The sequence below is a fragment of the Notolepis coatsorum genome (assembly GCF_963971535.1).
Source record: "Notolepis coatsorum genome assembly, chromosome: 17".
Lineage (NCBI taxonomy): Eukaryota > Metazoa > Chordata > Actinopteri > Aulopiformes > Paralepididae > Notolepis > Notolepis coatsorum.
The window spans coordinates 102002352-102030236 of NC_140181.1; the positions used below are offsets into that span (position 1 = coordinate 102002352).

The 27885-nt window shown below is 38.8% G+C and overlaps 2 protein-coding genes across 3 annotated transcripts; one reads left to right on the forward strand and one right to left on the reverse strand.

Moving 5' to 3' along the window:
- Positions 1 to 633: 633 nt before the first annotated feature.
- LOC311244476 (cell division control protein 42 homolog) lies at positions 634 to 19447 on the forward strand. 2 transcript variants are annotated; one of them, XM_084334013.1, is made up of 6 exons: positions 634 to 727; positions 1571 to 1691; positions 1822 to 1894; positions 3613 to 3722; positions 4328 to 4525; positions 17484 to 19447. In XM_084334013.1, exons 2-6 carry the CDS (start codon positions 1587 to 1589, stop codon positions 17571 to 17573), a joined length of 576 nt encoding a protein of 191 aa, XP_084190139.1. In that variant the 5' UTR covers positions 634 to 727; positions 1571 to 1586; the 3' UTR covers positions 17574 to 19447. The 2 variants fall into 2 exon arrangements, with proteins under 2 accessions (XP_084190139.1, XP_084190140.1); XM_084334014.1 differs by lacking the exon at positions 17484 to 19447 and adding an exon at positions 16341 to 16708.
- A 2074-nt stretch (positions 19448 to 21521) lies between these two features.
- Positions 21522 to 27492, reverse strand: LOC311243847 (F-box only protein 6-like). The gene is made up of 6 exons (XM_084333219.1): positions 27062 to 27492; positions 25337 to 25595; positions 23776 to 23896; positions 22928 to 23023; positions 22429 to 22564; positions 21522 to 21991 (listed from the first exon to the last, which is right to left on the reverse strand). The coding sequence occupies exons 1-6, from the start codon at positions 27176 to 27178 to the stop codon at positions 21845 to 21847; spliced, it is 876 nt and encodes a 291-aa protein (XP_084189345.1). The 5' UTR covers positions 27179 to 27492; the 3' UTR covers positions 21522 to 21844.
- Between the last annotated feature and the right edge of the window lie 393 nt (positions 27493 to 27885).

A 27885-nucleotide genomic window follows, 5' to 3' on the forward strand; every position in this document is an offset into this window, starting at 1 on the left:
TATATGAATCTCTCCCACCCACCCACCCCCTCCTAATGTACAGTCCCCTCCCCATCATAATGTATATACTCTGTCAGGATCTATGGTAACAGTACTGTATATTTGCATATGTCACAAATGTAACAGTACTATATACAGTACCTGTATGTCATGTATGTCCCTATGTCATAAATGTCATGCTGTCATATATGTTGTGTATGTCATAAATGTCACTATGAATTGAAAATGGGGGACCCTGATGTAAACAAGACGAAAGTTTTTCTCTGGTCTGCATCCCCTTAACAATTGTGTGTATTGAGCCGTACTGTACTGTACCCATTCTGCAATCTGTTAATAAAGTTTTCATTCATTCAGGGGGGGGGGGGTGGGTGGACAATATAGACCAAATTATAAATGATAATTTATATAATATGAATATACATTATGATGGGGAGGAGACTGTACATTAGGAGGGGGTGGGTCAGGGTGGACACATAGTATACCAAATTATGAATTATAATTTATATAATATATGATATAAATGATAATGGTATTGCATTATAAAAGTATATCTGACTGTACTGGGCGAGGAAAGGGAGTAAGGAGATGAACTGAGGAAGGCAGGAAGGCAGCGAGGAGCATGTTGACGTCATCACCGCTCCTCAACTGTGGAAGTGACTTCAGCTGAGCTGCTGCTACTCTGCCAACGCCCGGCGAAGCAGCCAGCCACACAGACACACACACACAGGTAGGAACATCCATCTGATCTTCGATTATTCTACTAAAAGTGGAAGAAAAAAAGCACTCTCTGGTATTCTTGTGTGTTTTGCCCTGTTTTGGTGGAATTCGGGAACAGTTAGTTAGCAACAACAACAGCCGACATCTGATTGCTGGTTAGCTTAAGCTAGGTAACGTTATAGCTAAATGCAGGAGAGAAAAAAGCTGTCCATCTTTATATCAATCACAACTAACGTTTTAGCCTACATGTTGGCTACGTGTTGTATCTTAGCAAAGACAAACCATATCGTGTGTGATCGATCCATTAACACCTATATAAAATCATTGTCTAGCTGGCTTGTTGTTAGCGAGCTATTAGCTTAGCTAACGCTACGTTCACATCTGCTCCACAACACACTGCTTATGAATTATGATGGGGTGTGACATGAACCTCCTGGACACATCGCCTGTCTACTGTACTAACCTGTCCTTTGCTCAAACTTTATAACGTTAATGATGTGCGAAGTAGTCGTTGATCAATGTTATGCTATTCTTGTTGGATTCTCAAATAGCAAATGGTTCCATCCCATTATTATTTGTATACTAATTTGTGTATATACTTCATGACCACATCATGCACAGTTGTACACAGCCCTGGCCTGTTTTTATTTTATAATTCTATTCTATTGTGCTTCTATTTTTATCTTATATTCCCATTTTATTTTATTACACTTTCTTTCTTTTATTCTACTGTGATTGTCTGTCCATTAATGTCGCACCAAAAAAACGACAATCAAATTCCTTGTATGTGAAAAAACTCCTTCTTGGCAATAAAGACCTTTTCTGATTCTGATTGATCTTTCTCCCCTGCTAGGTTAGAAAGCACAGACATGCAGACCATCAAATGTGTTGTGGTCGGGGATGGAGCCGTGGGAAAAACCTGCCTGCTGATTTCCTACACGACCAACAAATTTCCTTCTGAATATGTACCAACAGTAAGTAGGTCTAGAGTAAAATATGTTGAAATTGTCAAAATGATGGTTTCACTACAAACTATTTAAGCTTTGTAAGGATTTTATGAATCTGGAAAGGGTACTAATATTCTTTTAAATAATTTTCCTACAGGTGTTCGATAACTATGCAGTAACGGTTATGATTGGGGGTGAACCATACACCCTAGGCTTATTTGATACAGCAGGTAAGACTGTTTATTATCAGGGCTGGGCGGTAGGCTATGACCTGAAATCCATATCATGGTGTATTATCACATTTAGAATAGAAGAACTTTATTGATCCCGAGGGAAATTCAGCACCACAGATTGCTCGCAGTAAACATTTAGGTAGTCAAAAATCACGACTAAGAATAAAATACAGTCGGGTGTACCAATGTTACCTCTGTAACATGAAATTAAACAACATACACCAGCACACAAACACATTCTCCATCCGGTTGGTCCTCTGTCTACATATCTGTAATGTTTGTCAACATGTGATTGTAAATGGTAAATGGACTGCATTTATATAGCGGTTTCGTCCAAAGCGCTTTACAATTTATGCCTCATGTTCACCCATTCACACACTGACGGCAGAAGCAACCATGCAATGTCACAACAGAATGGTTGAAAAGTGTTCCTTTTAATATTTCGAATCTGTGGCACAAATCTGTAGATATTATCTGTGCATATACCTGGCCAGTATGACTACTATTAGTGTCTTCATACCTGTATCATACATATTAATATTACAACTCTGTACATACATCTGATTAGCACTACACTCAGTAGTACTAATTTATACAGACCTTAACTCATTGACCGCCACGCTCTTGTCCCATCTTTACTCGATGGCGCCAGCTTTATTGACCATTTTAGCGATGTTTGCAGACCCATCGTGTGTTCTGTATTATAGCTATGGAGACAATAGTATGGCTCATTTGACAGGCATTGTTCATAGTCCATCACTGACTAACCAGTTAATTTCTACATACTGTAGTTTGTGCACTTTTACACGCTAAACATCGCCCCTTTCCAAAATAATCCAGATTTTTTCATAGATCGCGAGATATGGCGTGTTATATGCAATATGCCAAAATCGTTCGGGTTGCTCGCCTGAAACCCCAAATACTTCCACATCAAAGGTATATACCATGTACATATGTGTCTTCACAAAATCATCAAGGGGTGGGGGGTCGTTTTAACACAAAACTGCGATCGTTACCAAAAGCATGTTTCAGGTTCGGTAAAATAGACATAGAATAGACCTTACCTTAGCCAGAAGGTACTCCAAAAAGAATAATCCCCAGTGATCCCATCGCCATTACTCATGTATACGTGTATACGGGATATAGGTTTGAGGCGATAAAATGTCAGAGCGATCGCTCTGTCCTCTGAGGGGGAGGAGTTCTTGCAAAAAAAGTTTCCCCACACAAAACTATCCCAGTTCAAAAGGTAGGCGATACTGGCAGGATTCGATCGTCATTGCAATTTTAACATAGGCAGTGGTGCAAGGGAGATACAGGGAGGTCCGCGCGAGTGTTTAGAAAACCAGAGTATAGTCTGGTTTGGCGCTCAACGGTTGGCGACGAAACCCGACTATACTCGGGTTTGGCGCAGAAAGAGTTAATTACCTGTACATTGTATATTACTATTGCATTTTACTGTTACATTTGGACTCTGGTTGGATGCCAAACTTATTTTCGTTGTACTGTATAATGACGATACATTTGAACCTAATCTAATCAAATTGCAACTCATCATTTTAAATGACTGACTGCTAAATGAGAAACTACCTTGGGATTCAAATAGACTGCATTTCAAGCTTACATTTATTTTGAAATTCAACGGAGACTGTTCCTGGATCCACTTGTATCTTTTCCCTCGATGACTCCATGGGTTACGGTGCTCTCTCTCCTTACAGGCCAAGAGGATTACGACAGGCTGCGGCCACTAAGCTATCCGCAGACGGATGTTTTCCTTGTCTGTTTCTCAGTTGTTTCACCCTCCTCATTTGAGAACGTTAAAGAAAAGGCGAGTATGATTTGAATACCTTAGATGAAAAGCCATATAAGTCCATTTTGAAATGTTCAGAAAAGCCAACATGTCTGGCACTTGATCCAAATAATTTAGAATGTGAATGTTCACCTAAAAGTAGACGACAACAACAATAATAATAATTGTAAATTAGGGAAACCTCAGTGCCTCACGAGTATCAATAAAGGTTTGAAATTAAATGAAACAATTTCTTATTAGCTGTGAATGCTTTAATATTCATGTTATCAAAACTGCAGCCTGATAACCTCAAGCATTACGAGATTGTGCAGGCCTTCAAGACTTACTCCACACATAACCAGCTTAGTATAGGTTACTGTAACTGCGGTTGGGATATTAGTTTTATAGTTAACGTTACTGTACCCAAGAATGTAAACACCATGTTAAAAGTAAATGGAAGGATAATGTCTTTAGACTTAAGTTGTTATCAATCATATTTAATCTTCTAAAGCTACCCTCTTAGCCCTCCCCCAGTAGCAGTAGATTGTGTCATCATAACATATTTCACAGCAATATATTAATGAGGTAACCCATACACCAACATTTGCCTTTTTAGTTATTGTTGTACACCATCTCTATTGCAGTGGGTTCCCGAAATAACTCACCACTGTCCCAAGACCCCCTTCCTGCTGGTGGGAACCCAGATTGACCTGCGCGACGACCCCTCCACTGTGGAGAAGCTAGCCAAAAACAAACAGAAACCCATCACCCCCGAGACGTCAGAGAAGCTGGCCCGGGACCTGAAGGCGGTCAAGATGGTCGAGTGCTCTGCTCTAACACAGGTAAGACACTTCATTTAGTTATGATTTATATTGTTGAGTGCTCTGCTCTAACACAGGTAAAACACTTGATCTAGTCTCCGCTCTGACACAAGTAAGACACTTAATATAGTCTCCGCTAGGGCTGGGCGATATGACCAAAAACGTTATTGCGATAAAATTATAAAATTATTTTCATATAATTCGATATCGATAATTATCGTCGATATAATGTCCGTCAAGTTTAATTAACTTCTTATGCTGCTGCGAATGTCTCAAGTCGAGTTGATGTCGTCATCAGTCTGCGCACGTTAGCCGACAAGCGGAGTATCTCATGACAATAAATATGACACTAAAATACTCTCTTCCGCCACAATATATTGAAACGACGTCCACTGTATATCCCACACTACCATAAACGTGGCCTCAGAATTCAAAACACACACATACTCGGCACGTAAATATATAAAACAGTGCCGTGCAAGCTAGTTATCCTAGCCAGCCTGTTGGTTCTAAGCGGAGTATTCCATGACAATGTGCTAAATAGGACACTAAAATACTCTCTTCCGCCACAATATATTGAAACGGCGTCCACTGTATATCCCACACTACCATAAACGTGGCCTCAGAATTCAAAACACACACATACTCGGCACGTAAATATATAAAACAATGCCGTGCAAGCTAATTAGCCTAGCAAGCCTTGTTGTTGAGTGAGTGAGTCCTACCTCCTTCCGGGTCTCGGCCATCTCCTTCACTGATTGGTTGTTAGCTGTTGTGCGTAAGTACGTCATCACGTAACGCTGGTTGTTGTTAGTGAGTGTGTTGAGCCGAGGCTGAACGGAGCCAAGCTTGGAAAATCGATATATCGAAACTTTGCGACCACGTTTCATGTTTATTTCGAGGAAATAATTTATCGCGATAGTTATCGTTTTATCGCCCAGCCCTAGTCTCCGCTCTTAACTCATTCAGAGCCACGCCCATATGATCAAATTAGGGCTTCTATGCCAGCACTTTACTCAATGGGAGAACGGGGATATTTGCGAACGCTTAAACTATATCTTAAATTATGGCTATGGGTCTAATACACCCGTCGCTTATCAATGACTTGCTTGCAGTCAACATGTACGAAACGGATTGTTTTTTCATCTGTACATTTCCGTTTATACAGTTTTGAATAAGAGTATAGTTTTGGAGATTTCTAGTAATTCCAGAGAAATACGCGATAATCGCCCTTTAGTGGAATACACAAAACACGTCATTTTTTTGGCTGATTTATGAATCGTTTTCAAATAAACGCTAGAGCTAGATTATCGAGAGTATATATGTCCTTATGCACGATACAAAAGCGGGCTGAAATTCGCTTATTCGTGACTTGCTCAGCGCTAACGTCACACACACACACGCTCCGATGGCGGTGATGGGAACATCTGATTAACCCAAGATTCGTAACATAAATTCCTTACCTCACATCAGATGTTCTGGAAAAAGATTAATCCAATTCCTGATCGCCATTCCAAATATCGATCGCGTTTATTGATCCAACGTTATAGTCCAAAACACATAATCGATGCTGCTCCGAGTGTCCTCAGTCAATGTGGTAACACGATACTGCTTGCCCGAGAAGGGAAACCCAGACCGGAGTTATTTTTTCGATGCACATCCCAGCCAATCCAATGATGTGCAATACCATCCGGTAGACGATAGGCGGCGGTATTTGCCCTTTTGCGAGCTCAGACCCATTCCCAATGATAACATCAGGTTGGATGGATAAAAATGAATGGATATCGCTAATAAAAGAAATAACGATTAAAACCTGACTATACTCGTGATTGGCACGGAACGGTTGGCTAGTTAACCCGACAATACTCGTGGTTGGCACGGAATGGGTTAACACAAGTAAGACACTTAATATAATCTCCGCTCTGACACAAGTAAGACACTTAATATAGTCTCCGCTCTAACACAAGTAAGACACTTATTATAGTCTCCGCTCTGACACAAGTAAGACACTTATTATAGTCTCCGCTCTGACACAAGTAAGACACTTAATATAGTCTCCGCTCTGACACAAGTAAGACACTTAATATAATCTCCGCTCTGACACAAGTAAGACACTTAATATAGTCTACTCTCTAACACAAGTAAGACACTTATTATAATCTCCGCTCTGACACAAGTAAGACTTAATATAGTCTCCGCTCTAACACGGGTAAGACACTTAATATAGTCTCCGCTCTGACACAAGTAAAACACTTAATATAGTCTCCTCTCTAACACAAGTAAGACTTAATATAGTCTCCACTCTGACACAAGTAAGACTTAATATAGTCTCCACTCTGACACAAGTAAGACTTAATATAGTCTCCTCTCTAACACAAGTAAGACACTTAATATAATCTCTCTAACACAAGTAAGACACTTATTATAGTCTCTGCTCTGACACAAGTAAGACACTTAATATAATCTCCGCTCTAACACAAGTAAGACGCTTATTATAGTCTCTGCTCTGACACAAGTAAGACACTTAATATAGTCTCCGCTCTAACACAAGTAAGACACTTAATATAGTCTCCGCTCTAACACAAGTAAGACACTTAATATAATCTCCGCTCTAACACAAGTAAGACACTTAATATAATCTCCGCTCTAACACAAGTAAGACACTTATTATAGTCTCCGCTCTAACACAAGTAAGACACTTAATATACTCTCCGCTCTGACACAAGTAAGACACTTAATATAGTCTCCGCTCTAACACAAGTAAAACACTTAATATAGTCTCCGCTCTGACACAAGTAAGACACTTAATATAATCTCCGCTCTAACACAAGTAAGATTTAATATAATCTCCGCTCTAACACAAGTAAGACACTTAATATAGTCTCCGCTCTAACACAAGTAAGACACTTATTATAATCTCCGCTCTGACACAAGTAAGACACTTAATATAGTCTCCGCTCTAACACAAGTAAGACACTTAATATAGTCTCCGCTCTAACACAAGTAAGACACTTATTATAATCTCCGCTCTAACACAAGTAAGACACTTATTATAATCTCCGCTCTAACACAAGTAAGACTTAATATAATCTCCGCTCTAACACAAGTAAGACACTTAATATAGTCTCCGCTCTAACACAAGTAAAACACTTAATCTAGTCTCCGCTCTTAACACAAGTAAGACACTTAATATAATCTCCGCTCTAACACAAGTAAGACACTTAATATAGTCTCCGCTCTAACACAAGTAAAACACTTAATATAGTCTCCGCTCTAACACAAGTAAGACACTTAATATAATCTCCGCTCTAACACAAGTAAGACACTTAATATAGTCTCCGCTCTAACACAAGTAAAACACTTAATATAGTCTCCGCTCTAACACAAGTAAGACACTTAATATAATCTCCGCTCTAACACAAGTAAAACACTTAATATAGTCTCCGCTCTGACACAAGTAAGACACTTAATATAATCTCCGCTCTAACACAAGTAAGACACTTAATATAATCTCCGCTCTTAACACAAGTAAGACATGTAATATAATCTCCGCTCTGACACAAGTAAGACACTTAATATAATCTCCGCTCTAACACAAGTAAGACCCTTAATATAATCTCCGCTCTAACACAAGTAAGACACTTAATATAATCTCCGCTCTAACACAAGTAAGACACTTAATATAATCTCCGCTCTAACACAAGTAAAACACTTAATATAATCTCCGCTCTAACACAAGTAAAACACTTAATATAATCTCCGCTCTGACACAAGTAAGACACTTAATATAATCTCCGCTCTGACACAAGTAAGACACTTAATATAGTCTCCGCTCTAACACAAGTAAAACACTTAATATAATCTCTGCTCTAACACAAGTAAAACACTTAATATAGTCTCCGCTCTTAACACAAGTAAAACATTTAATATAATCTCCGCTCTGACACAAGTAAGACACTTAATATAATCTCCGCTCTGACACAAGTAAAACACTTAATATAGTCTCCGCTCTGACACAAGTAAGACACTTAATATAATCTCCGCTCTGACACAAGTAAGACACTTAATATAATCTCCGCTCTAACACAAGTAAGACACTTAATATAATCTCCGCTCTAACACAAGTAAAACACTTAATATAGTCTCCGCTCTGACACAAGTAAGACACTTATATAATCTCCGCTCTAACACAAGTAAGACACTTAATATAGTCTCCGCTCTAACACAAGTAAGACACTTAATATAATCTCCGCTCTGACACAAGTAAGACACTTAATATAATCTCCGCTCTGACACAAGTAAGACACTTAATATAATCTCCGCTCTGACACAAGTAAAACACTTAATATAGTCTCCACTCTGACACAAGTAAGACACTTAATATAATCTCCGCTCTGACACAAGTAAGACACTTAATATAATCTCCGCTCTAACACAAGTAAGACACTTAATATAATCTCCGCTCTAACACAAGTAAAACACTTAATATAGTCTCCGCTCTGACACAAGTAAGACACTTATATAATCTCCGCTCTAACACAAGTAAGACACTTAATATAGTCTCCGCTCTAACACAAGTAAGACACTTAATATAATCTCCGCTCTGACACAAGTAAGACACTTAATATAATCTCCGCTCTGACACAAGTAAGACACTTAATATAATCTCCGCTCTGACACAAGTAAAACACTTAATATAGTCTCCACTCTGACACAAGTAAGACACTTAATATAATCTCCGCTCTTAACACAAGTAAGACACTTATATAATCTCCGCTCTAACACAAGTAAGACACTTAATATAATCTCCGCTCTAACACAAGTAAGACACTTAATATAATCTCAGCTCTAACACAAGTAAGACACTTAATATAATCTCCGCTCTAACACAAGTAAGACACTTAATATAATCTCCGCTCTGACACAAGTAAGACACTTAATATAATCTCCGCTCTGACACAAGTAAGACACTTAATATAGTCTCCGCTCTAACACAAGTAAGACACTTAATATAATCTCCGCTCTGACACAAGTAAGACACTTAATATAATCTCCGCTCTGACACAAGTAAGACACTTAATATAGTCTCCGCTCTAACACAAGTAAGACACTTAATATAATCTCCGCTCTAACACAAGTAAGACACTTAATATAATCTCCGCTCTGACACAAGTAAAACACTTAATATAATCTCCGCTCTGACACAAGTAAAACACTTAATATAATCTCCGCTCTAACACAAGTAAGACACTTAATATAATCTCCGCTCTGACACAAGTAAGACACTTAATATAGTCTCCGCTCTGACACAAGTAAGACACTTAATATAGTCTCCGCTCTGACACAAGTAAGACACTTAATATAATCTCCGCTCTGACACAAGTAAAACACTTAATATAGTCTCCGCTCTGACACAAGTAAGACACTTAATATAATCTCCGCTCTAACACAAGTAAGACACTTAATATAATCTCCGCTCTGACACAAGTAAGACTTAATATAGTCTCCGCTCTAACACAAGTAAGACACTTAATATAGTCTCCTCTCTGACACAAGTAAGACATAATATAGTCTCCGCTCTAACACAAGTAAAACACTTAATATAGTCTCCGCTCTAACACAAGTAAGACACTTAATATAATCTCCGCTCTAACACAAGTAAGACACTTAATATAATCTCCGCTCTAACACAAGTAAGACACTTAATATAATCTCCGCTCTAACACAAGTAAAACACTTAATATAGTCTCCGCTCTTAACACAAGTAAAACACTTAATATAGTCTCCGCTCTTAACACAAGTAAGACACTTAATATAATCTCCGCTCTGACACAAGTAAGACACTTAATATAATCTCCGCTCTAACACAAGTAAGACACTTAATATAATCTCCGCTCTGACACAAGTAAGACACTTAATATAGTCTCCGCTCTTAACACAAGTAAGACACTTAATATAATCTCCGCTCTAACACAAGTAAGACACTTAATATAATCTCCGCTCTGACACAAGTAAGACACTTAATATAATCTCCGCTCTGACACAAGTAAAACACTTAATATAATCTCCGCTCTGACACAAGTAAGACACTTAATATAATCTCCGCTCTGACACAAGTAAGACACTTAATATAGTCTCCGCTCTAACACAAGTAAAACACTTAATATAATCTCCGCTCTAACACAAGTAAGACACTTAATATAGTCTCCGCTCTAACACAAGTAAAACACTTAATATAATCTCCGCTCTAACACAAGTAAGACACTTAATATAATCTCCGCTCTGACACAAGTAAAACACTTAATATAATCTCCGCTCTGACACAAGTAAAACACTTAATATAGTCTCCGCTCTAACACAAGTAAGACACTTAATATAATCTCCGCTCTAACACAAGTAAGACACTTAATATAATCTCCGCTCTGACACAAGTAAGACTTAATCTAGTCTCCTCTTTAACACAAGTAAAACACTTAATCTAGTCTCCGCTCTAACACAAGTAAAACACTTAATATAGTCTCCTCTTTAACACAAGTAAAACACTTAATATAATCTCCGCTCTAACACAAGTAAGACACTTAATATAGTCTCCACTCTAACACAAGTAAAACACTTAATATAATCTCCGCTCTAACACAAGTAAGACACTTAATATAGTCTCCACTCTAACACAAGTAAAACACTTAATATAATCTCCGCTCTAACACAAGTAAGACACTTAATATAATCTCCGCTCTAACACAAGTAAAACACTTAATCTAGTCTCCGCTCTGACACAAGTAAAACACTTAATATAATCTCCGCTCTAACACAAGTAAAACACTTAATATAATCTCCGCTCTAACACAAGTAAGACACTTAATATAGTCTCCGCTCTGACACAAGTAAGACACTTAATATAATCTCCGCTCTGACACAAGTAAGACACTTAATATAGTCTCCGCTCTAACACAAGTAAGACACTTAATATAATCTCCGCTCTGACACAAGTAAGACACTTAATATAGTCTCCGCTCGAACACAAGTAAGACACTTAATCTAGTCTCCGCTCTAACACAAGTAAGACACTTATATAATCTCCGCTCTAACACAAGTAAGACACTTAATATAATCTCCGCTCTAACACAAGTAAGACACTTAATATAATCTCCGCTCGAACACAAGTAAGACACTTAATATAGTCTCCGCTCTAACACAAGTAAAACACTTAATATAGTCTCCGCTCTAACACAAGTAAGACACTTAATATAATCTCCGCTCTGACACAAGTAAGACACTTAATATAGTGTCCTCTCTAACACAAGTAAAACACTTAATATAATCTCCGCTCTAACACAAGTAAGACACTTAATATAGTCTCCGCTCTGACACAAGTAAAACACTTAATATAATCTCCGCTCTAACACAAGTAAGACTTAATATAATCTCCGCTCTAACACAAGTAAGACACTTAATATAGTCTCCGCTCTAACACAAGTAAGACACTTAATATAATCTCCGCTCTAACACAAGTAAAACACTTAATATAATCTCCGCTCTGACACAAGTAAGACACTTAATATAGTCTCCGCTCTAACACAAGTAAGACTTAATATAATCTCCGCTCTGACACAAGTAAGACACTTAATATAATCTCCGCTCTGACACAAGTAAGACACTTAATATAGTCTCCGCTCTAACACAAGTAAGACTTAATATAATCTCCGCTCTAACACAAGTAAGACACTTAATATAGTCTCCGCTCTAACACAAGTAAGACACTTAATATAATCTCCGCTCTAACACAAGTAAGACACTTAATATAATCTCCGCTCTAACACAAGTAAGACACTTAATATAATCTCCGCTCTGACACAAGTAAGACACTTAATATAGTCTCCGCTCTGACACAAGTAAGACACTTAATATAATCTCCTCTCTAACACAAGTAAAACACTTAATATAATCTCCGCTCTAACACAAGTAAGACTTAATATAATCTCCGCTCTAACACAAGTAAGACACTTAATATAGTCTCCGCTCTGACACAAGTAAGACACTTAATATAATCTCCTCTCTAACACAAGTAAAACACTTAATATAATCTCCGCTCTAACACAAGTAAGACTTAATATAATCTCCGCTCTAACACAAGTAAAACACTTAATATAATCTCCGCTCTGACACAAGTAAGACACTTAATCTAGTCTCCGCTCTAACACAAGTAAAACACTTAATATAATCTCCGCTCTGACACAAGTAAGACACTTAATCTAGTCTCCGCTCTAACACAAGTAAGACACTTAATATAGTCTCCGCTCTGACACAAGTAAGACACTTAATATAATCTCCGCTCTAACACAAGTAAAACACTTAATATAGTCTCCTCTCTGACACAAGTAAAACACTTAATATAATCTCCGCTCTGACACAAGTAAGACACTTAATATAATCTCCTCTCTAACACAAGTAAGACACTTAATATAGTCTCCTCTCTAACACGGGTAAGACACTTAATATAGTCTCCGCTCTGACACAAGTAAGACACTTAATATAGTCTCCGCTCTGACACAAGTAAGACACTTAATATAATCTCCGCTCTAACACAAGTAAAACACTTAATATAGTCTCCTCTCTGACACAAGTAAGACATGTAATTTAGTCTCCGCTCTAACACAAGTAAGACGCTTAATATAATCTCTGCTCTAACACAAGTAAAACACTTAATATAGTCTCCGCTCTAACACAAGTAAGACACTTAATATAATCTCCGCTCTAACACAAGTAAAACACTTAATATAGTCTCCTCTCTGACACAAGTAAGACACTTAATATAATCTCCGCTCTGACACAAGTAAGACACTTAATATAATCTCCGCTCTGACACAAGTAAGACACTTAATATAGTCTCCTCTCTAACACAAGTAAGACACTTAATATAATCTCCGCTCTGACACAAGTAAGACCCTTAATATAATCTCCGCTCTGACACAAGTAAGACACTTAATATAATCTCCGCTCTAACACAAGTAAGACACTTAATATAGTCTCCGCTCTAACACAAGTAAGACACTTAATATAATCTCCGCTCTGACACAAGTAAGACACTTAATATAGTCTCCGCTCTGACACAAGTAAGACACTTAATATAATCTCCTCTCTAACACAAGTAAGACACTTAATATAATCTCCTCTCTAACACAAGTAAAACACTTAATATAATCTCCGCTCTAACACAAGTAAGACACTTAATATAGTCTCCGCTCTAACACAAGTAAAACACTTAATCTCCGCTCTAACACAAGTAAGACACTTAATATAATCTCCGCTCTAACACAAGTAAGACACTTAATATAATCTCCGCTCTAACACAAGTAAGACACTTAATATAATCTCCGCTCTGACACAAGTAAGACACTTAATATAATCTCCGCTCTGACACAAGTAAGACACTTAATATAGTCTCCGCTCTAACACAAGTAAGACTTAATATAATCTCCGCTCTAACACAAGTAAGACACTTAATATAGTCTCCGCTCTAACACAAGTAAGACACTTAATATAGTCTCCGCTCTAACACAAGTAAGACTTAATATAGTCTCCGCTCTAACACAAGTAAAACACTTAATATAATCTCCGCTCTGACACAAGTAAGACACTTAATATAATCTCCGCTCTAACACAAGTAAAACACTTAATATAGTCTCCACTCTGACACAAGTAAGACACTTAATATAATCTCCGCTCTGACACAAGTAAGACACTTAATATAATCTCCGCTCTGACACAAGTAAAACACTTAATATAATCTCCGCTCTGACACAAGTAAGACACTTAATATAATCTCCGCTCTAACACAAGTAAGACACTTAATATAATCTCCGCTCTAACACAAGTAAGACACTTAATATAATCTCCGCTCTGACACAAGTAAGACACTTAATATAATCTCCGCTCTAACACAAGTAAAACACTTAATATAATCTCCTCTCTAACACAAGTAAGACTTAATATAATCTCCGCTCTAACACAAGTAAGACACTTAATATAATCTCCGCTCTGACACAAGTAAGACACTTAATATAATCTCCGCTCTAACACAAGTAAAACACTTAATATAATCTCCGCTCTAACACAAGTAAAACACTTAATATAATCTCCGCTCTAACACAAGTAAAACACTTAATATAATCTCCGCTCTAACACAAGTAAGACACTTAATATAATCTCCGCTCTAACACAAGTAAAACACTTAATATAATCTCCGCTCTGACACAAGTAAAACACTTAATATAGTCTCCGCTCTAACACAAGTAAGACACTTAATATAATCTCCGCTCTAACACAAGTAAAACACTTAATATAATCTCCGCTCTAACACAAGTAAAACATTTAATATAATCTCCGCTCTAACACAAGTAAGACACTTAATATAATCTCCGCTCTAACACAAGTAAGACACTTAATATAATCTCCGCTCTGACACAAGTAAAACACTTAATCTAGTCTCCGCTCTAACACAAGTAAAACACTTAATATAATCTCCGCTCTGACACAAGTAAAACACTTAATCTAGTCTCCGCTCTAACACAAGTAAGACACTTAATATAATCTCCGCTCTGACACAAGTAAAACACTTAATCTAGTCTCCGCTCTAACACAAGTAAGACACTTAATATAATCTCCGCTCTAACACAAGTAAAACACTTAATATAATCTCCGCTCTAACACAAGTAAAACATTTAATATAATCTCCGCTCTAACACAAGTAAGACACTTAATCTAGTCTCCGCTCTGACACAAGTAAGACACTTAATATAATCTCCGCTCTAACACAAGTAAAACACTTAATATAATCTCCGCTCTAACACAAGTAAAACACTTAATATAATCTCCGCTCTGACACAAGTAAGACACTTAATATAATCTCCGCTCTGACACAAGTAAGACACTTAATATAATCTCCGCTCTAACACAAGTAAGACACTTAATATAGTCTCCGCTCTAACACAAGTAAGACACTTAATATAATCTCCGCTCTAACACAAGTAAGACACTTAATATAATCTCCGCTCTAACACAAGTAAGACACTTAATATAATCTCCGCTCTAACACAAGTAAGACACTTAATATAATCTCCGCTCTAACACAAGTAAGACACTTAATATAATCTCCGCTCTGACACAAGTAAGACACTTAATATAGTCTCCGCTCTAACACAAGTAAGACACGTAATTTAGTCTCCGCTCTAACACAAGTAAGACACTTAATATAATCTCCGCTCTGACACAAGTAAGACACTTAATATAATCTCCGCTCTAACACAAGTAAGACACTTAATATAATCTCCGCTCTGACACAAGTAAGACACTTAATCTAGTCTCCGCTCTAACACAAGTAAGACACGTAATTTAGTCTCCGCTCTAACACAAGTAAGACACTTAATATAATCTCCGCTCTGACACAAGTAAGACACTTAATCTAGTCTCCGCTCTAACACAAGTAAGACACGTAATTTAGTCTCCGCTCTAACACAAGTAAGACACGTAATTTAGTCTCCGCTCTGACACAAGTAAGACACGTAATTTAGTCTCCGCTCTGACACAAGTAAGACACTTAACATAATCTCCGCTCTAACACAAGTAAGACACGTAATTTAGTCTCCGCTCTAACACAAGTAAGACATGTAATTTAGTCTTGATTTATATCGTCGGTGTGCCAAGCTCGTGTCTTTTAGTAGATTAACTAACAATGGCAAAATGCTTTGCTCTGTCTTATCTTTTGCTAACCACTCCTTCTCTGATCTAACCCTGGTGTCGTTCGCCCCTCTCTCTCCCTGCTCTTCTCTCTCTCTAGCGGGGACTGAAGAATGTGTTTGACGAGGCTATCCTCGCTGCTCTAGAGCCTCCTGAGACTCAGAGAAAGAGAAAATGCTGTCTGTTCTGATGGCTTCTTGAATCTCGCTTTGCCTGTTGATTGTCTGCTGCTTTATTCAGAATGACTCGTCTGTCCATCACTGAAATAACTAAGATGCTCTTTCTTTTACAATTTGTGTCCGTTAAAGGTGCTTTAAGTGGTATTTTTTTTTCTTTGTTCAAAACAAGTGGTCTACGTGTTAAAATAATAGCTCTGCCTGCACTCCGACAGCCATCATTTGATATAGAGTCTTATGTTCAGTAACATGGATCTCCCAGTCCCTCCGCTCTGCAGTAAACAGAAAATACATTTTCTGGTATCCCATTCCCACTTTATCCAATCAGGCAAGATCATCTGCCAGGGCAGTAAGCTCATTTGGCTTGGCAAGATTTCTTGAGATAAGGAAAAATATCTAGGGTTTCCTCTCCTGATTGGATAAAGTGGGAAGGGATACCAGAGAACATTTATTTTCTGTTTACTGCAGAGCAGAGGGACTGGGAGACCCATGTTACTGAACACTACAATACAATATAACACTCTATACCAGTGATGGCTGTTGAAATGTAGAGCTACTTAACATAGGAAAATACCACTTACAGCACCTTTTTTAACATTTTTCATCTGCTTCCTGCTTTTCTTTTTCAACCCATGCTGCCTCGGCCTTTATAACAAGGGTGCCAATCTTTCTTTTTCCGATTCTCTTGTTCTCAAGACTTTGTGTGCAAGTTTACATTTGGCTGTACATAGCAGTTTTGTTTTCTATTTGAATTGACCCAAGTATTGAACACTCGCATATTTTTTTTTGTTTCTACCCATGTAAAGCATTTATTACGTCGTCAATGATGGTATTATTGCAGTTATCCTTTTCTATGTACATTTTTTTTTCTTCCTACGGCTAAGTCGTCCGTTTAGAACTTAAGACGGTTGAGTCGACAACGTGATCATGAGGAGTCTTGTGTTATTGTCATTTGAATAAAGGAACGTTTCTGATCGCCCTTGATCCCGGTTCCCTGACCCCATTGCTCCTCGTTTTGAAATGAACTAGTGCTTCTGTTATTGAGGATTGGTGTTTTGTTTCCACAGAAAGGATTAAAGAATGTGTTTGATGAGGCAATACTGGCTGCACTGGAGCCTCCGGAACCTAAGAAAAGGCGTAGATGTGTGCTGCTCTGAATGCCCTCCTCTGCACCCCCCCCCCCCCCCAACCATCCTCTGAATCTGGGCTAACAACGTTGGCCCAGATGTTTACTGTAGCTGTAAAATCAACCTCGAGAGATGTATAAAGTGCCTGCCCCCCCCCCCCCCTATGTGGTAGGCTTGTCTCGCATAATATCCATTGCGCTTAGCATGATTTTAAAGATACAGTACCTGTCTGTGTTGTTTTGAGAGATAATTTTGAGACTTAAAAAAAACTAAGTCTTTTTGTGATGAGGACACTGGATGCAACAAACACGTAAACATTCAAACATTGAGAAGGAATATATAAGATTATAGCACACACACCACTTGAGTTTGAATGTTTACAGTTGTTCATTCTATCTTAAGCATAAACCTACTGCTATACTACAAAATAAGCCTTTTACATGAGTGTACAATTATCCTTTTTTTTTTTTAATGGAACCACTGTTGAAATGATTTGAATTGTGTTCTTTTATGAACTACTGTCCATAAGTGAGTGACTGAAGTTGGACATGGGCACACATGTGATGATAATGAAGATGGCACGTAGGAAGGAAAAAAAAAACTAGGATCAGTGGATGATGTGTTTTGTGTCATCTTGGTATTTTGTTTCTTATATCTCATATCACCGTCTGTCACAAAGTTCAAACGTTCCCTTCAAAGTGTTAATAGTTGTGCTAAACATTAATTCCACCAACACTCTGTGGCCGTTACCGCTCAACGTTACTAAGGCTGCTCCTATCCTGTGTTGTAATCCTCCATCCTTTCGCACTCTGGTCTCGACTGCTTTGGGCTCGTCACCGTGGGCCTCCATTAAAGCCCAAGACACCGGCAGGTTTTCAAGCTAGCAATTGGAAATGTGTGTTTTTACTGGGCAGTTTTGGGAAGTGATACGTGTCCTTTTAAGTATAGTGGAGTGTAAGTATTCAGTGTCAATGCTATGTGTAGGATGATGAGTTTTTGTAGGATAATGAAACTTGTGTTCCAGCTTGCCAAATAAAGACCTGATGAATTCAGCTATTCAGAGGGGGGGGGGGGGGAGAATAATCAATAAGTGTTGAATAGTACTGGTCATGGGACCGCTACTATAAATCATATGGAAAAATATTACATTTGATTTGCTACAATGTATAGGAAACCTTGTGGGCAAATATCAAGTGTTTGTTCAAAGAAGTCAAGTCAGAAGTCATCGCTCGTTGAGATAACCGGATATTGTTACGTTTGTAATTTGAGAAATATTAGTCTTATTTCGTTTCTTTGAAGTCGCTCACAGGCCGTGGCTTCTGGGCGGCCCAGGCTCAACGTGGACGTGGTGATGCAAGTGCATCCTAACCTCCGACCTGCAAACGCTTCATAGGTAGAATATAATTGGGGCAAAGTTTGATCCACAACTTTTTCTTTTTGCTTTACTCGTCAGTATGCCGGGGCATATATACCTAGTCAACATTCCATTCTGTAAACCGACCACGTCCAGTGCTGGATGCTGCACAAGATTAATCCTGGCAGACGTTTCCATTTTCAACTGCAGCCAGTGAAACCATTTGTGCATCTTTTGAAACGAGGGCCGGCGTTACTGTACACACAATCGATGTCTCGTGTTTGAAACTGAGCCCTACGTTTTGTAAGAGAATAACTATGATTTAATTCACCAATGAAAACCATGAAGCACATTGACGTAAAGTAGAAACTCTGCAGTAAAGCTGAAGTCAAATTAATACAAATTACTTCAATGCATTTTTTCATCAAAAAGTAGGACCTTGGCATAGATGCTGATTTCTGTTCTATTTTACCTTAAAATTGTACTGTAACTCACTTGTGATAAAATGTCATCACAATAAACCAGTATTATCAATAAACATTTCTTTGTGTGTGTGTGTCCACTGAAAGCCCTCTTTTTGGACAATATGTTGAAGCACATATAGCGTCTAAAAAGTTCTACATTTTTGACCATACCTAAAAACTCATGTTGATGACAGACCTTATGAGATTATTTAAAGAATTGAGTCGAGCCGAAAAAAATACACAAACAAACGATTGTGTGGTAAATAAATGTATAACTTTGTCATTAAATTGTATCAAATGCAATAGCCCACATGGAAGAGAGACACACGTGAAATAGTAGTATACACAGGCACCAGACAATAGAATAAAATGCACAAGTTGTCTTTACACCGTCAATGATTACAAGACAAAATTAGTTAACTTAATACACAGGAATGGTGTACAGAGAAAAGATTAATGATTAAAACAACGGTGCTGAATTATGCACAGCAACAAAATCATTAACAAAAGGAATATGATGTTAAAGTGTACCTCTGATGTGGCCGACAACTTCCAATTAGCCACGAATAGGTGCATTCTTTAAAATCGTTATGATTGAAACACGTGATTTGAAAACGAGCAACAGTGTCCTGGGATCAGTTGTCGGACCGGGCAATATACAGATATTTATCACTGATCGTTTTTTTTTTTTGTGTTTAAATCTAATCAAATGGATTACTTTAACATCATCGACATTCATAACTGAGCATATAGCTGAGTCACTCCCCTGCAGACATTTAAATTCAAAATCATTAACCCACTCTCCTCTACAGACATTTAAATTCAAAATCATTAACCCACTAACAGGATTGTTTACACTCCAACTTGGGAACAGCATTGGGCAAAACAATAGATCAAATACCTTCTCACTAAACCTCAGACCATAATGACCATAAAGAAGCCAAGATAGTCCAGAGGTGCTGGCGGTTGTACTGGAGCTAGATTTGATAGGTCTCTTTGCTACTACAGTGAGTCTCCTTGGTGAAGTTGACAACAAACAGCTCAGACCAAAATGTGAATATCTATAGAAATGCCAAGTATTATTCATGTATATCCATAGGGAGGTGTAGTGGTTACGTCATTGCTGTTTCCCGCGCGGTTCACCCCTCTTGAAATCGCAATGTATTTCCAATGGACACATTTCTAAATCGTCTCGTTCAAAACAAATAAAGCATGAACATTGGCATGGTGTACCTTCCTGTGTGTATTCATCCACAATCTATAGCTCAACATGAAAAATTTGCAATTAATCGTAAAAGTATAGCAAAATAACAACATTTATGTTTTCGTTCACTGAGGAACTACACAATGGCCGTGACGTGTATTAGGCGACAGCACTGAACGGCAGGCGTTCTACTGGTAAGTGTAGTTCTTTTTTAACACCAAATTAAACAACCTTATAACTAACTTTATTTCAACCAAAAATGCTTAAACAATAATGTAAAAGTGATAGAAGGGAACTCATTTTGTGCAAAAATGGAAAGCTTGCCAATGTTCATGAGGCAGAATTATTACAATAGCCGATAATACATTTTCCTAATGATAAATCCCTATACGGGTGGACCGCGCGGGAAAACTAAAGTGACATCAGTCAGACTACACCTCTATAGGCGAACTCGCATAGCGGGAGACTGGGCATGCACCTCTCAATAAGAGATTCTCAAGATTCCTCCAAGGCTTGTAAAGTACTTGGTTGCAAAACACGGACCATCTCATGGACCCATTTCCATAGTTATTGAACCTCTTGGCTACCATCGTTTTTACATTAGCTCTGGTTTGGAAATAATCCAATCAAATCAAATACCCATGCATTGCAAGTAAAAAAAAATACCAAACCCGTTACTTCAATGGCTTCTTCTGAAGGTGCTTCTACATTCATAGTGACGCGTGCAATTTAAGTGAGACAACAGTTAGAAATTGGTCACGATGGATGGGCGCTTCAGCTTGCATTTCCACTTGCGTTATGACAAATCTATTCAACGGTTCAATCACTATCCTAGATATATCTCTGTGGCTTTTACCAAAGTACCCAGTGCTAATATACAGTGCTTTAGTAAACAACTGTACACACATGGCTTTCCTCTATAGTCTAAACATGTCCTCTTCGGGGGGGGGGGGGGGGGGGGGGGATTCCTGACGTTAAAAATTACAGTTCATACAGAACACAATATACAAGCTTTTGTAAATAGTAGCGACACTATTTTCCAGAAAAGAAAACAACTGGGAACACGAGGCAGAAGAGAGACTTGGAAAAGGTGCAAATTCTTAAGCGAAGGCTGGAGGTAGGCAGTAAGCAGCGGTGTTGTTGACCCGTCTCAAACCCTGCCCCCTTTTTCTTGATCCTCCAATCACAACAACTGTCACATTTGTGATCGGAGGATCGAGAGGGGAAAAAGGGGGGGCAGAGTTCAAGATAGGTCCCCCTTCAGTTTGACCAATCGGAGCTATCGGTCCACCGACGGGCAGATCTCAATGCAACTGTTTGCCACCCGAATTCCGTACCAACCGGCCCAGAACTGGGTGTCCTTGCCTCCGTGGACAAATCGTATGTATCTCACTCCGGGTCCGTAGTTCTTGAATACATGGGTTGCCTGAAACATGAAAATAAAAACATCAGCATGATGTAGGACTATTTTAATTATGTGATTGCATTGTGTATACAAAGTGTAAATCAGGGTCAAGACATTAATGTGGTTAAGGAGATTACAGGGGAAAGAAACTTAACAAAAATAAATCCAACTCAAGTGTCATAATCACATTAAATGCCTAATATGGGATCTAAATGTAAACAAAGGAGTAACATACAGGAAGTAACAATAGACGACAGATAAACCTGAGTTTTTAAAATTGGATTCAGTGTATTTTAGGGCTGCAACGTGTTTGTTTGTGTTGGTAATGTATGTAAACCATTGGAGTACAATATATCTATATTCTTACATTTCATTGCCCCTGGAGCTTTAGAAAAGCTTTGATCAACTGAAAATGATTATGTTTTAGTGTTTAACTTTATGTTGTATGCCATTATTACCTCATTCCATGGCTGATCGTTCCACTGCTCAAAGTAAACGGCATCAGGAGCAAAGGTCTGGACAGGCTTCTTTTTCTTATTCAGCAACTCCACACTGATCTCATATACACTGCCACAGTCCCACCGTGGTGCATACCTAATGTAGGACGGACACACACACACACACACACACACACACACGCACACACACGCACACACACACACACGCACACACACACGCACACGCACAATTCCATCAAGAGCTCTACGGCCGACTTCCAAATTTGATTGGCCTCTCCAATTAGAAATAAATTAATGAATGAATTCAAATGATATTAGTAATACAAATGTGCTCATGTCTGTGAATGCCTAGACTGACCTACGTCAACCGAGGCTTAAAAGGTTATTTGGTCATAAGATCATTGCATAATAAGAATAACGTTAATAATTGACAACAGGAATCTGGGGATGTGTTTATATCCATGATTTAGTGTGCACAGAGTAATATCAACATTTTTACCAATCAGATATTTTGATATCCGGCTGGAAGTGGTCCATAAATGAGAGATTATACCCCTCCTCCTCCAAGTCAATCAGCTGGGACTTCCTGCACATTCTGAGTAAAAAGACAAAACAAACATATTAACCAATGGTATGCTGGGTACAGCTCGCTAGCCACGTAGAATGACAGAAAAGAAAGATGAAGAAAGAGAGAACCGAGACGTTACGCGGCAGCAACGTTTTGTAAGTTCGCCATGTGGCGTCACTGAAGCTCACACATTTAACCCTTTCACTGCGACAATACACCGAAGGTTAACCCTTTTTCACTGCCACACTACAGAAGGTTAACCCTTTACTATCACACTACAGACGGTAACCGTCGGTAGTGGGATAGTAAAGGGTTAACCTGCTGTTGTGTGGCAGTGAAAGGGTTAAAGCACCAGCGATGTAACGTTCAGAATGAACGAGTGATCAGAGTGGTTTTCGATTAGTAAGCGAATAGTTCCGAGTGACTATTATCGAATAGTAATTGTGTGAGTTTTGCCCCCATCACTATAGAATTCTAACCTCGTTTCCAGTTTTATCTCCTCCGTGAGATAAAGCCCAGTAAAGAACTACTGCCCGAAAGTGTGTATGGGGTAGAATTTCCGGTGTATGTACTTCCCCTGGAAGCTGCCTCCGAACGGACCAAACTTTTCCCGAATCCTGTCGGCAAACAAGCTAGAACGTCCCGTCATGTAGTAAATTCTTGTCGAAACCAGAAAGCCTGTAGCCTGTACTTCCTGTACTTCGGTTTAGACATTTTAGGAGGCATATCTTTACCAGCCTTATAGAATTCCACCTCAGAACAGTTCTGCTGATACTCACGAATACGAGGTCACAAAGTTCTTCTGGACTGTGTTGTCTGGATGTGGCGAGCGGCCCATCACGTCCTCAACCTTCCATCCATCTCCTCCACTCTCCACAATCTGCCAGCTATTGAGTTTCTCTATAGGAAGAGGTCGTATTAGTGTTGGCAAAGTATCAAGTGTTTACAGCCTATATAAACGGTAAATGGCTGCATTTATACATCTCTTTTTATCCAAAAGCGCTTTACAATTTGTTCCCTCACATTTTACTCATTCACTCACCGACGGCAACCATGCAAGGTGACAAACCTGCTCATCAGGAGCAATCTGAGGGGTTAATTAAGTGTCTTGCTCAAGGACACTTCAACACGCTGCCCGGGAGGAGCGGGAATCGAACCGGGAACCTTCTGACTACCAGACGACTGCTCTACCTCCTGAGCCACTGTCGCCCTCGTATATGTACGATGTATGTAGCGTAGTGTAGCCAAGTAGTGACTCAGAGAAAAACAACCGTGACGTTTATTGCCGTCTCACTAAAAGGTATTGTTGGCGTTAAGAGCAGACGGGTATATACATTATACAATAATGATAATATCCACTTCTGCCATAGAAGTTGTTGCCATCAACAATTTGGCAGGACAGGAGATACATTGACGTTTTTTCTTGTTTCACAGCTTGTGCAGTTTGTAGGGCAGTACTGTCTATCATTTGCAGTACAAACTCTTTGCATGAGGTTCTGTGACGTCCCGTTGTCCAATTGTATCAAGTGTCAGTTTGTGCCGTTTGTTGATGTTTCTGCACAAATATCAGACACAAACCTTTTTTTTTTGTATTTGGGTAATTAAGGTGCTGTAAGTGGTATTTTCTTGTTAAAATAAGTGGTAAAATAATTTAAGCTATTACTGATATAGAGTGTTTGGTCAGTAACGTAGGTCTCCCAGTTCTAAACAAAAAAGAAATGTCCCGGTATCCCATTCACACTTTATCCAATCAGGAGAAAACTTCACAATGCAAACATGGTCTGACGAAAATAAGTAATAAAAACGAGTTTTAAGCAAATATGTGCTTGAAACAAATAAAACAATCTGCCAGTGGAGTAAGCAAATTTGGCTTGGCAAGATTTCTTGAAATAAGTTAAAAAAAATATATAATAAAATGTAGGATTCTCTCTCCCGATTGGATGAAGTGAGAAGGGGATACAAGAAAATGTATTTTGTGTTTACTGCAGAGTGGAGGGACTGGGAGACCCATGTTACTGACCAAACACTCTATGCTATTTAAGTTATTTAAACAACAAAATACCACTTAAGATAAGACAAGATATTCCTTTATTGATCCCCATGGGGAGATTCGGGCGTCATAACAGCATGTATGGGCAGGGTAATAGCAGAAAGACATAAATATAGGCAATACAATTGGATCTGAATATAAAAGAAAATATATGGGGGGGGAATTATAATAATAATAAACAGTGCAAACAATATAATTTATGACAGCATAATTACAGCATCTTTAAGCTAAGATTTATTTCCAGTATAAACAGTTGCTGTTTGGGGTTAGCTAGCACTGTGGCTTCTTACCCTCTCCTTTTGAGTTCTTGAGAAGATTGCGTCTCTTCTTGCACAGGAAGTAGAACAGCTTCCAGTCTTTAGGAAGCCTGGTGGGATGACAGAGATGGAACCCGTCTCTTCGACATCTCTCCCTCCACAGTGATTCGCTGTCAACCACATCCTTCCATTCGTGGCACACCAACCGGCAAACTCGTACCACCTGACCGGGAGAAAGACTCATGAAGATCTCCTCCAAGACCTCCCAGGGAAGTGAGCGTAGATCTGTACACTGAAAAGGCAAAAAAGAAAAGGGGAAAGGATATCAGAATGATCATTTCACTTTAAATGTAACGTTATTCAGAACCACTTCCTTAACCACAGCAAGGAAACTATAAAAGATGGAAGGGTCACCGTGTCACTGTATAGCGTGTGAACGCACATTCTGGTGCCAAGTGTGGAAACGCTCAGTTCGGCCGACATTGAGTTGAATGGGATCAGCCCAGCCGTATCTCCTGGTTTATGATCCGTCAACAGGTTATTACCTCGGATGTCAGAATCATTGGCAATTTGTTGCATTGCCAACTAGCTAATATTTGAGATACTGGTTGATGTATATTTCCTCAGATAGCTTGTATTATTTAGAAAGCATAGAATGGTATTCTTCTGATATGATGAACCTTCCTCCTTTTACAGTTCCCTTGAACCACAGCCTTTTAAATGCCCCACTACACTACAGCTTCACATCAAGCAAATGTGTGGAAATTATAGCTAGATTGTAGCCTTGGAACATCCACAGGGAAACATTGTTCTGCATGGTTTTTGAGAAATGAAAAAAAATTAAACAAAAAGGCTAAGCAAAACAACGCCACCCCGTGGAGGCGCTTAGACTGCAAGCTGGGTGGATTTTAGATGTGAGAAATTGCGTTCTGTAAAAAAATTTATAAAATAAAAACGCAATTCAAAGTATTCGACCGCAGACATCTTGGCCGTAAACAACCGGTGATTGTAATCAAATAGCAGGTTATTATCCTTTAATCACAACCTTGACCAATGAGCGGTGTCCCTTTTTGTATCACAAACAGTACTGCATTTGTAAATCTGGTATGTCAGATGTAGCAGTACTGTATATCATGTATGTCATATGTTATGATGAATTGAAAATGGGGGACCCTGATGTAAACAAGACGAAAGTCTTTCTCTGGTCTGCATCCCCTTAACAATTGTGTGTATTGAGCTGTACTGTACCCATTCTGCAATCTGTTAATTATGAATACTGTACATATAATTATAGAAGACCCCAGCGTCTACCCTCATAGCGTTAAATGTAGAGCTCCAGTAGAGCAGAAGATTGATTGATTGAACACTTCACTAACAGATTGCAGAATGGGTACAATACAGTACGGCTCAATACACACAATAGTTAAGGGGATGCAGACCAGAGAAAGACGTTCATCTTGTTTACATCAGGGTCCCCCATTTTCAATTCATCAGGACATATGACATACAGATAGACAGTACTGCTACATCTATACATTTATGACATACCCGATTTGCAAATACAGTACTGTTTGTGATACAAAAAGAGTCAAGAAAAGAGAGTATATACATTTGACGTATAAACTGTACATTGGAGGAGGTTGGGTAGGTGGGGTGGGGGACACTGTACAACAAATATACAGTACTGTTAAATAGACATTTATGAAGAGCCATTCGTCCGGATATGTTAGTAACTATGTTAGCTAACGTCGTACTTACTTTTGCCGAAACAGACGAACAACATGTATTTGGGTCAAGAAGACTCTGAGTTGGGACGGTCGCATCATTCGTGCTGCTCACGCCGTATATTTGACCCATGGTGGCTCTTTTCTTCATCCCTGTGTGTTGTTCGATATTTACGTGTCGCTGCTATCGATCGATCGCCAATCTTGAAGCTAGCCCGGCTAACTCTCTGGCTTGGCCAGTAATGTTGTTGTCGTCGTGTTAACATCTACTTAGGTCAACGTCCATGTCAACACAGTCATCATCATTACCAGCAGCCGCAGAAGTGCAGTTTTATAATGTTTAGACCTAGCGAAAGTGAAACCAGGTCCGAAAATAACCCGGGTTTATTATTATTATGTACTTCTATTGATTATATATCGACCCGAGCTCAGTCAGTCGCATACGATTACGGTCGGCGATTACTCACTCACTCCTCCTTCCTGGAAAAATAGACCACTGCACTTCCGGGTTACATGGAGCTCGCGAGACTACTGCACTTCCGCGTTACATGGAGCTCGTGATGGGGAGGGGAATGAATGAATGAAGAATGAAAACTTTATTTAACAGATTGCAGAATGGGTACAATACAGTACGGCTCAATACACACAATTGTTAAGGGGATGCAGACCTGAGAAAGACGTTTGTCTTGTTTACATCAGGGTCCCCCATTTTCAATTCATATAGACATTTATGACATACACAACATACATGACATTTATGGCATAGGGACATATAGGCATTTAGTACTGATACATTTGTGACATAAACGGTATTCAAATATACAGTACTGTTACCCCTAGATCCTGACAGAGTATATA